The sequence below is a fragment of the Lygodium microphyllum genome, chromosome 22 (genome assembly GCF_053477565.2).
Source record: "Lygodium microphyllum isolate KBCC chromosome 22, Lygodium_microphyllum_v1.1.10, whole genome shotgun sequence".
NCBI classification, from domain to species: Eukaryota; Viridiplantae; Streptophyta; class Polypodiopsida; order Schizaeales; family Lygodiaceae; genus Lygodium; species Lygodium microphyllum.
In genome coordinates this window covers 125,212,940-125,223,814 of record NC_141156.1, presented here as the reverse complement: position 1 = coordinate 125,223,814, position 10,875 = coordinate 125,212,940, and the positions used below count along the sequence as shown (strand labels likewise).

The 10,875-nt window shown below is 38.9% G+C and overlaps 1 protein-coding gene across 2 annotated transcripts; it reads right to left on the bottom strand.

Annotated features, from left to right (window-relative positions):
- Positions 1 to 3,575: 3,575 nt before the first annotated feature.
- On the bottom strand, positions 3,576 to 10,431 carry LOC148017583 (SNARE-associated protein-like protein). Of its 2 annotated transcripts, none has more exons than XM_087663251.1 (4): positions 10,161 to 10,431; positions 4,867 to 5,022; positions 4,315 to 4,769; positions 3,576 to 4,197 (listed from the first exon to the last, which is right to left on the bottom strand). In XM_087663251.1, exons 1-3 carry the CDS (start codon positions 10,363 to 10,365, stop codon positions 4,474 to 4,476), a joined length of 657 nt encoding a protein of 218 aa, XP_087519377.1. In that variant the 5' UTR covers positions 10,366 to 10,431; the 3' UTR covers positions 3,576 to 4,197; positions 4,315 to 4,473. The 2 variants fall into 2 exon arrangements, with proteins under 2 accessions (XP_087519377.1, XP_087519376.1); XM_087663250.1 differs by having other exon boundaries at positions 3,577 to 4,197; positions 4,375 to 4,769; positions 10,161 to 10,430.
- Positions 10,432 to 10,875: the final 444 nt, after the last annotated feature.

Genomic DNA, 10,875 nt, shown 5'->3' with positions numbered 1-10,875 from the left:
GCCCGTCCCTGGCTTGTTCCTTGCCGGTGCACCTTGAAGTTTGTTCTCTTGCACGGCCTGATACTCAGTAGCGGCGCGCGCCTCATCCTTTTCTGCCTCAGCAAAGTCAAGAGTGTCAGAAGCAGAGGAGATTTTAAAGAATGTGGAATGGCCAGAGTAGTTTCCCTGCAAAAAGGAAGACTTTCAGCGTTTTGATGAGTATGCACACTGTCTTTAGTAGACAAGAGGCCCATCACCTCAAGATCCCCAGATACAGTCGTCTATAGTTCTCCGCGTTTTGTCACTCACATAGATGATCATGCAATACAAGCACTTACAAAGTACTACTCACCTATTTTCCCTCCTAGCAATAGCCCTGCTGTTGCTTTACTTCACATGTGCAGCAGTTGGCCATTATCCTAAAGGCTATAAGCAAGAAAGGATTGCAGGGCTGGGTCTGAATGAGGAAGAACTAAAACGCAATCCGGTGCTCCACTGAGTATGTTGTCTAGGATCTTAATCAAAATACTATCCTTTCAGTGATTGTCTATCCATTAAAATCCAAAAAATTCATGTATCCCAAACTTCAATGAATGAGAGTTTGTCAAACCAAGCCCATGTACCCATCAATGTGTTCATTTGTAAAAGCATAAAGTAGAAGAGAGAAGTACCATACACCAACAAAAGGGATAAGAAGCACAATAAAGAAAAAGAGCATGAAAACAAAGAAGAAGTTCAAAGAGTGCCAAAGAAGCATAAAGGAGATAAAGAAAATACTGACAACAAAGAATCAGTGGATATCCCTTAGTGGATCTTGTTTCCCATAGTGGATGTAAAAACCCTACCAAGATGTAAAGTTTCAAACCTTAACTTGACTAGGCTGCCAAAGTGCTAGTCTCCTAGTCCATGTTTACATGCAGGGAGGGAAAAGCCAACAAGGGTATGAACTCATCATTTGAGGGGGGTATTGAGAATAGCAAATGATACTTAACATGAATACCGTAGAGGTTGGATGGATGCCCAAAAGAGGCTTTCCCATAAGTGGCTTTGTATGAGAGATATGACAAAGATGTATGCTCTAGAAGCTCTAGGAAGAGTTGTCTAAAATCCATATGCACAGTGAGAATAGTTGTACTATGCAAAAGTTATATAAGCATGTACTTAGCACTCATTTCAATAGAATGGTACAATTAGTTTTAGTCACTCAAGATTGTGTTTATGAGTCTAAGATAATCTATCTTGGAACCTAATTCACTTGAGTTACAATCTCTTCTTTCTAATCATGTATCGTGTGTTTGATTTGTGTCCACCATAGCTAACTAGCTCTAGATCCGTGTTTCTCAACAATGATATCGTTGTGCAAGAAAGGAGTGCTACATATACAACCAAAATTGTCCCTAGATGGCTTTTACAAACTCTTAAAGAGATTTGTATGATACCGCTTTATCTCAACGTACATGTTTCGGTACAAGGACGCATTTTATTGATACACACCATCTTATCACAATGATGAGGAAGCATATTCTTGTGCTAGTAGTCTTTTGGATGAAGATGAGTCTACATGTTTTGAGGATGCATGACAAGATGTGCATTGGATGCAAGGAACCATGAGTTATGAGATGCACCTTATTAAACAGAATAAAACCTAGAGTCTTGTTGACTTACATTCTAGTAAAAAGACCATTAGCAAGTATTGCGTTTACAAGTTGAAAAGAAAATATGATGGGTCTATTTTCAGATACAAGGCAAGGTTGGTTGTGAAAGAATATGCTCGAAAAAAGAGCATTGATTATGAGGAGACATTTGCTTCTACATCCAAGATAACCACATTATGTGTAATTGCTATGACTGCACATTTTAGTTGGGATGTCTATCGATTGGATACAACATTTTTGAATGGAGATTTGGAAGAGGATGTATTTGTTACACAACCTCTGGGCTTTGTTGTGCAAGATCAAGAGCACAATGTTTGCAAGTTGAATAGTCTTGTATGGCTTAACATAAGGTCCATGTACTTGGTACTCCAAGATAGATGCATTCTTAACTGCACAAAGGTTTCAAAACAACCCAACTAAACCCACCCTCCATGTTAAGAAGGGGGAGAGGGGAGGTATTTTATCATTATCATTATTTACACAGATGATATGCTCACATTTGACCAAATGAGAAAATTTGCATATTTCAAGGTTGAGTTACAATCTACTTTTGACATCTCAAATGTGGGACTGATTCACTAGTTTTTGGTGTTATATGCTCAAAAGTTCTAGTAAGGTTTAAAATGCAAGATTCTAAACTTAAGAGTGCACCTATGGAAACAAAAATGAAGCTCTCAAAGCATGATGGCAGTGATCTATCAGATGATGCTATTTACAACCAAGTTGTTGGTTGTCTCATCTATTTATGCAACACCCATTCTAATATATAGTATGCAATATCATAGGTAGGCATATACATGCACAATCCAAGGACACTATATTGGCAAGATGTTAAGTACATTCTTTGCTATTTGCAAGGAATACAATCTATGGTTTGCTATTTTCCAAGGAAAAAGACTTGTAAATACATGCTTACAATGATTTAGATTGGACTAGTGATTACGATACAAGGTAGTCTACTGGTGGACATTATTTCTTTCTAAGCCAATCATACATTTCTTGGCTAAATAAAAACCTGCCTAGTGCAGCTTCCTCATCTTGTGAAGCTAAGTACATGGCATCTTTCACAACGACAAATCATTTGTACTTGGTTACATCGTGTATTGATTGATTTTCATGTTTATTTGAAGGGACCCACTCCTCTTACTAATAATTATAGTGCTATTGCAGTAACACAGAATCCAATGTTTCATACTCATTACATTGACACTACATAGGGAATGTTAGAATTGGTCAATTGTGGACAATATCCAATATAATTTGTGTCGTGTGGATACTAATTAAAGTGTCAAAGTATAGTATGTCTAGGAGTTTAGAGGTAATGACACTAGACTCGAGAGTTAAATTAACTCTAGTTGAGTTAGGGATAGATCTAACTTACTTACTGTACTTTCATTCTATCATTCTAGCAACAATCATTCCCTTCACCACACTAAACATCCAAAGCTATCTTCTAAAGATCTAAACAAAATGGATACTGCATATCCAAATTTGTTGGAGCAGTTGAATATACAATTTTACAACTATCACCTCTTGACTTATACATAACTATATGCTTACCTTCTATGGTTCGCCAACCCATTACACTACAACACACAGATGATCACCTTAGGCTAAAATGTGTGCAGTCCCTGAGAGTTAGTTGGCAATATGGATGCTCAAAAAGTTTATGACTCAAGCTTGACATAAGACCATAGACTGCCCATCACACAGTAAGACGTATAACAGGAAACAGATTGATCACCTAGGCTGATTATTAGCACTCAGAAGAATTAGTCTGCAAATAATGCATTTGACTAACACTTCATACAAGTTTTTTAAACTTGAGCAGGCACCAGCGAGCAGAGAATATTTAACTGCACTCCCAGAACCCAAGGCATGCAACTGTTACAGGCTACAATCATAGCTTTATGGCAGACTGAGTTCAAGAGTCTCTATGCGATCATGAGGTTTATTTGTTCAAGCTCTTCACCTGCATTAGAAATGAGAACTGGTAAAATACAAGTCCTAAACATTTCAGCATGTAAACTGTGACTATATGGTATTATACAATATTTGTAAGTCCTAGGTCTCTCTTTCGGAATGAACAATGGAACTTTTAACCTTGAAAAGCATGTGCTCCAAGTTGTTCTAAACTACACAAAAGGTTCATTGTGTTCAACACGTCTGTGATGTCTTCTCAACTTTTGAAGTTCTAGTATTGATGCATAGAGTAGAAGCATACAAGTTCAGATATATTCTATCCTACAAACCATTCTGTAGAAAACCTCCACCATGCTGCTATCTTATAGCCTCCATTTAAGCCACTATCTCTTTGATGTAATATGAACACAATTAAGCAGTGTCGGCCACCATCATTTTGTGCCACGAAATCAACATTCATGTCTGCATTGGACACGTTTATAAAAAACTGCTTCTCATGTTCTTTTATGATGCACTCAAGGAGCTTGGAGCTTAAAGGATTGCTTGTTTCTTTTCACAGGCGAGGTCTTGTAATACTCCACTGAAGTATGAGCTTGGAGTGGAGCTACAAAAATCTTCAAACTGTGAAGGTCTTGATACACTGTTATAAACACACATTTGAGGTCAGTGCAGCCCCCAGAAAACTTGAAGCTATTCAGTTAGAATATAGCAGGTATATCATGAATGCTACATTATGTGGAGTTTGAAGCAAGCATACCATTTAATGAGAAATATTGGCCCAACATGCAGTGGTATGTGATAATCATTGTGAATGTACCTCGTGTAAAATTGAATAACGCAAAGATGATTGTTGAAAGCTGCCTTCGATATAGTAGGCTGGTTGATAGCTTCACCATCTTTGGAATACCCAGCTTTTTCATTTAGATGGAAGAGGGCCAATGGATCCATTCATCTTGATTGCACTGTAATTGTTTTCACATATTTGAGGTTCTCCTACTTTTGCATCTTCACAAGCACTTCGCTGTACTGTCTGTGTACTCTGATTGTCTGAACATAACTCATCTTTCCCATCATCATTGATACTCGTAAATGATAAGGTCTCAGTTAGAGGAATCTCCATCGAGGCTGGGTTTCCTACTATAACCTTAGAAGTTGTCCTAGAGCTTCCTTCCATATGTGATGATGAGGTGCTCTCCTGTTTACCTGCAAAAGCTGCTTGTGACACAGAGAGAGAGCCATTAATATCAAGGAATGGAGATAATAACATGATAAGATAGTAGGCTTTTGAACAAAAACATGTCATGCATACCATAGCCAGAGAGCAGTCGTTCAATGCTGTCAATTCGCTTTTGGATGATTCGCAGGTTTGAGTTCAAAGATACCACCCTTTTACGAACTCCAGATAGCTTAGTTGCATGCTGCATGACATAAGGAAGAGGAGCATCCTCCAGCAGCTTGTCTAACTCTGAAAAAGTACATCTACTTGACCTCAAACTCAGGAACATGCATGCACACATCCAAATCAAAAGCAAGCATGCACACATACCCATATGTGCACTGCACGTGCATGCACACACTCAAAAAACATGCATGAAGGAAGCCACCAATGCATTTGCCACCTCTTTCACAAGGACTCCATCCCTCCCACCAACTCACAGCCACTGCATACCCCTTCCCCCCATGCCCGCCCCCTTTTTCCCTCTTCTCTTTTCCTTAACCAGGAAAAATGGCCAGTATGGAATATTTTCCTAGACTGGCTTAGATAAGTAATTGGCAAGATCTCAGGCCATCAATTGTGTGTATTTAGACTTTACTTTGAGCTGACCTAGTTGGGGTATTATTGGGGTTTACTAAACCCACTGTTTCTAAGTTATACAGGCCGGATAAAATTGAGAACTCTCTCAAAAGAAACCTCAGCCTGCAACCTTTAGCAAATTTTAGTGTCTTTCATTATGTCCCTCTTTCAGGTGTGCATGTTTGAGAGACATTAAGAGCAACGAAAATCTTCACACACTGGCATGAGAGTTTAGGGCGGAAAATTTGATCATTCTCCAAACTAATAACCAAATACATCTGATATTAATGCTTAGGATAGCACGCTGCAGCACAGGTCAATTTTCAGCAGATTTTCATAGCGATAGAATTTTCATTTTCTTCTCTAATCGCTCAGAAAAATCAGCACAAAACCCTCTCCACCTTCTACATTTTAAACTTAAAAGCATTCTCTGCAGCTTGCAATTGCCTAAAATAGCTACATTTTCCATCAGAATTCCCTCACAACAGCCTACAATAGTTGTATATCACTCTAGGCACTGACATGCTGCATTTTCTGCAGACAACAGCAGGCCTGATCAGTATCCAGGCCTGCTTTTCAGCCTAAAATAACTATGTTTAGGCTCAAAATCCCTCCCAAATTCTCTGTTTTCGGGATCCCTCAGCAACCACCAGAAAAAAGAATCAGCACCAAAATTTAGGGCAGTAGCAGCCTTTGAAGGCTTCTAGGGGATCTCTCTCTCTCTCTCTCTCTCTCTCTCTCTCTCTCTCAAGTGGCTACACTAGTGGTAAGCCACTTGTTTTTATTAACCCATTGACCTGGGTTCAAATCTCCATTTTTTAAACACTATAATAAATGACCATGTGGAATATAGAAGTTGAACCCAATACCTTTTGGTCACCACGCATTCAACTTGATTGTTACGAGGACGTGAATTTTATTGCTTTGCTTAGCATTTGATTAAGTGTTAATCAAATGTGCAAATGTGAGATGCACATGTGATGTGCAAGCTAGTTATTTCACAATGACAGGCCAAGAACCTTGAGATATCAGTTGGTGCCAAAGGTAATAAGTTATGCCTAACAAATACTAGGTGGTACCTGGAGTCAGATTTGGGCCTAGACCAATTTATTGGCCACTAACATCAGTAGGGACATTAGAGACTAGGCATTAATTAATTAATTAATACTAGTTTAAGGGCTAACAATTGCTCACACGTACTAGGGAGGCGAATTGGCCGAGCCAATTTAATTATTGACTAGTGGAATTATTTTTTAAGGCACTAAAATAATTATTAAAATAATATTTTGTAAATTATATTAACAAGCTGGATAATGTCGGAAAATGGAATTACAAGGCTATCACTTGGCAAAGCTTGCCCATGCAAGTGGGAAAAACGTTTTTGGGGATTGATGAGAGTCAATTATAGCCATTGTGAGAGAGGAGGAGGCTGTTGGAGAGGAGAGATTGTTGAACTATTCTCATAGCTGTCAAGGACGAAAGATATTACGGTACGATACAATAAAATACGGTACTAAAAAGTACCTTAAGATTTTATAAGGTACGATACGATATTAGTACGAGAAAAAAAATTAATTTGATTATTTTGGACTAAAGATAATAGAATAGATATTTAAAGTCTAAATAGAAAAGCTATGAGAGTATATAAGATGAATATTAAAGGGTAACATGCCAAAACCTCATGCCACATGCTCAACATGCACTACTATTACCTACAAGTTACAAGTACATAGATGAGAGTGCATACATCATACATGAAGGATCATACAAATAGGAGTAGGCTTGAGAGAGAAGATTGAGAAAGAGAGAAAGCTAGAGAGAGAGAGAGAGAGAGAGAGAGAGAGAGAGAGAGAGAAAGAAAGAGAGAGGGGCTTGAGAGAGAGAGAAAGAGAGACATGAGAAAAAAAGAAAGAAATATGTAGGCTTGGAAGAGTGGCCAAAAAGGGCCAATTCTTTCGTACTAAATCATACGAATACATACAGTACAGTACATAGATGGGAGTGGATATATCATACATGAAGGATCATACAAATAAGAGTAGGCTTGAGAGAGAGAAGGATGTGTGTGTGTGTGTGTGTGTGTGTGTGTGAGAGAGAGAGAGAGAGAGAGAGGGTGCGAGAGGCTTGAGGAAGAGAGAAAGAAGAAAGAAAGAAAAAAAAAAAGAAAGGAGAAAGAAAGAAAAGAAAGTTATAGCCTTGGGGAAGAGTGGCCAAAAAGTGCCAGTTTTTTCGTACTAAATTGTACGAATATGTACGGTACGGTATTGTACGGATCGTACCGTACGAATCATTCTGTACTGCGTACAAAGACAACCCTAACTATTCTACAGCATTGGAGACCTACCCAAAAGCTGAAAACATATGTTTAAATGTCTACAGCACTAGGTAACTACCCCAAAGAGCCTAAATAGGCAGGTGAAAGTTGGAGGCTGATGGCAACCATTTTGGGCTCCCAAAATGAAGGTGACTTACAAAAGGCCAATTTCCCAAGCAAACCAAGGACCAAATTGGTTTAAAGCCTTGTTGGTCATTAATGACAATAAGTAGCACTTGGATTAGCAAAGGAGATCAAAGAATCTCACATACTCCTTCCATTTGTAATAAAAGCTAAAGAAATACTACAAGGGGTGCCAAATTTGGGCCCAACAAGCTGTCCATTGTCCAAGATTAAAGTGGTAAAATATGCATTTTCAGTTCATGTGAATTAATTCCTTGTTATAATTACTATTAAATCAAATTTTTACCATACTATCAAAGGAGAAAGACTGGTTTTACCTAGTCAACTAAGCTTGTCATTCTCTCTCTTTTTTGTTTGTAATGTGTGTGTGTGTGTAGCGAGATTATGAAATCATTAACTGTAACCAACTTGGCTAGTTTGTATGCACAGATGGAATTGTGTTTGAAAACTATATTTGAGCGGCATACAAATGCCATAGAATTACACACATGTCCAAAGCAGCATCTTCAAGTACACAGTAATGCACTAGATCAATATTTTCTACAGCATAGTAGAACTTGGATTCTCATTTCAAGCTCAAACCTTGAAACCATAGGACCGATCAGCCTCGGTGTACTAGGGTTTGCATTGAGAAAACATAGAATATACAACACAACTAAAATACAATAATTGAGACCAAAATAAAAAAATGCAAAATAGGATAGAAGAGAATTTAATGAGACCAAATGAATGCTAAATGAAAATGAATAAATGCACACAATGCTCAAACGCAAAGCAGTCCAACAATTGATCTACCATGGGAGAGGACTAAGGGGATGTGTCGAAGTGTGTCATCCACCGGAGACAAATCCAATTTGTAGTAGCCACCATTTAGAGCAAGGACTAATAAAGAAAAGTGCTGAAGATGCAAAAACAACATCCTATGGATGAAAACACGAATCAAGCTGAGGTCAAAAAATGCTGGACTAACTCAAAATGCAGCAATTGGCAGTTGGAGTGATGAGGTAGCAGTTAGGGCAGCTTGATTTGCAGCCTCCAAGAGTGAACCAGCAAATAGACAATGATGAGGGACTGCTGAATTAGTGAAATGCAGCTATCTATTGATGCTACAGGCACGAGGGATAAACAACAAGCTAGGCGGCTCCAATCTGAAGCAAACGCAGCACTAGATGATGTCATCAGCAGCTAGAAACAAACGTAGACGTTGGCAGCCTCTAGACGATCAGGGCAACAAGAGCAGCTAGTCACAGCAATAGCTAGAATTGATGGGCAGCAGCCAGTCAATGAAGATGGCAGCCACTGGAGCAGGTAGATACTAGACTAATGAGGAACTAGGATGGAAGTCACCCTGCATACTCTCTAGATGGAACCAACCAAAATTTAGGTTTTGTTTATGGGACGTTTATAGCTCAATATCCCCTCTCATGCCAGAGAACAAGAACCAACATGGTCTATAAAACTAGCCTTCCTTCTTGGATAGGAAGGTAAAAAAACTAATTGACTAGTACTTACAGCAAGCAACAAATTCATAAACTACTTTAGGTCATGTTTTATGGGCAACCAGCTGATGTGATTTAAAGGCAGCCCACTTACATGGCTTGTGGCTACATACATGAGCCCCTTTTGTTTGTCATGATCAGTGCCTAGAGAGCTAGATGAAGAGAGCCAGAGTTTTGTGGAGCTTAGATGTTGCTATTGCTCTCATATACTGTTGTGTTTCTATCCTTATTATGATGGATCAGTTCCTAGTGATCTTGTATTCTTGTCTATCCTGCCATGTTCATGTTATTGATTCAGTTTTGTTTGCACTTTTTCGAGCATTCTCACAAAAGCGTGAATAAAGAAAAGTCCCCATGCGGACTAGCATAATCTGACATTTTGCATGTTTTTCAAGAGCAGAAGTCAGTTTCCCCTTACTCCGAGGACTTGCCTTCTTTGCCAATGGATGGCCCTATTGTCCTCAACACTTGCATGAGACCATTTCACTAATGAAATTGAATCCCTGTATTTGATTTGAGTTCCCTTAACGATATGATTCTAATTCATAAGAACTGCCAGCCTGCCGGACTCATTGTATTTTCTCTCAAGGATATGATTCTCATTCACAAGTCCTGCTGGCCCGGCCATTGTAGTTGAGACGCACTTAGCAGTCCTTCACGGCGTATATATGTACTGTGGATTTTACCTCGAGGTTTTTCCCAAGGTGTTATTAATAGATTATGCAACATCATTCTTGCAAAACAGTTGTTTGTACACAATCATACACCACTCACAAAATGTCTGTTGTTCTAGACTTCTAAACGAAGATGAGAATTAGGTCATTTCTCTTGAGGTTTTATCCAGTACTTGCCTCGGGTCAGACGATCGATGCTGCTGGCAAGCACGCTCTGGCTTTTCAGGGCACCTTCGACTCCTGCGTCGAAATTGTTCATGGCAGGACCTAAGACGGATGCAATGCCTTTGGCTATTGTCTGCGCAGAACTGGGACTGCTGTCTTCCTCCATGCTTGGCTTGCCTGACGAGGGAGCTTCGTCGGATGATCCGGGCGATCTCATGCTCTCCACGCAGCTCTCAAGTCCCCTTCGTGCTTTGCCTTTAATGAACGTAAACAAGTGCTCATATCCTAGGCGTTTCCATAAGATTATATCAAAGTACATTAGCTTTGCATAAGATTATATCAAACTACCTTAGCTTTGCATGAAAAAGTTAATATGTTTGAGAAGGATGGTATGTTTTTCTTAATATTGCGACTTTGTGAGAGAATAACCCTAGTGTTCTCCCATGGGTTCTCCCACGGACAGCTTTGTGTTCTGTTCGGTCATGTAGAGTTTGCCAGTTCTATTAAACTTTTGTTGGAGGTCACGATCGTAAACTCGCATACCATGACAACAATTGTACATCATGAAGTTTTGCAAAGAGCTAAATGAATTTTTTTTCACTTGCTTTATTCAATTGATGCAAGGCCTATTTTGACATCATTTCAATTTTATATTAGTATTATATAATAGGATTTCACCTTTTTTCAAAGATTGGCATGTATGATTGTCAAGTTTTGTTGTGTTGAG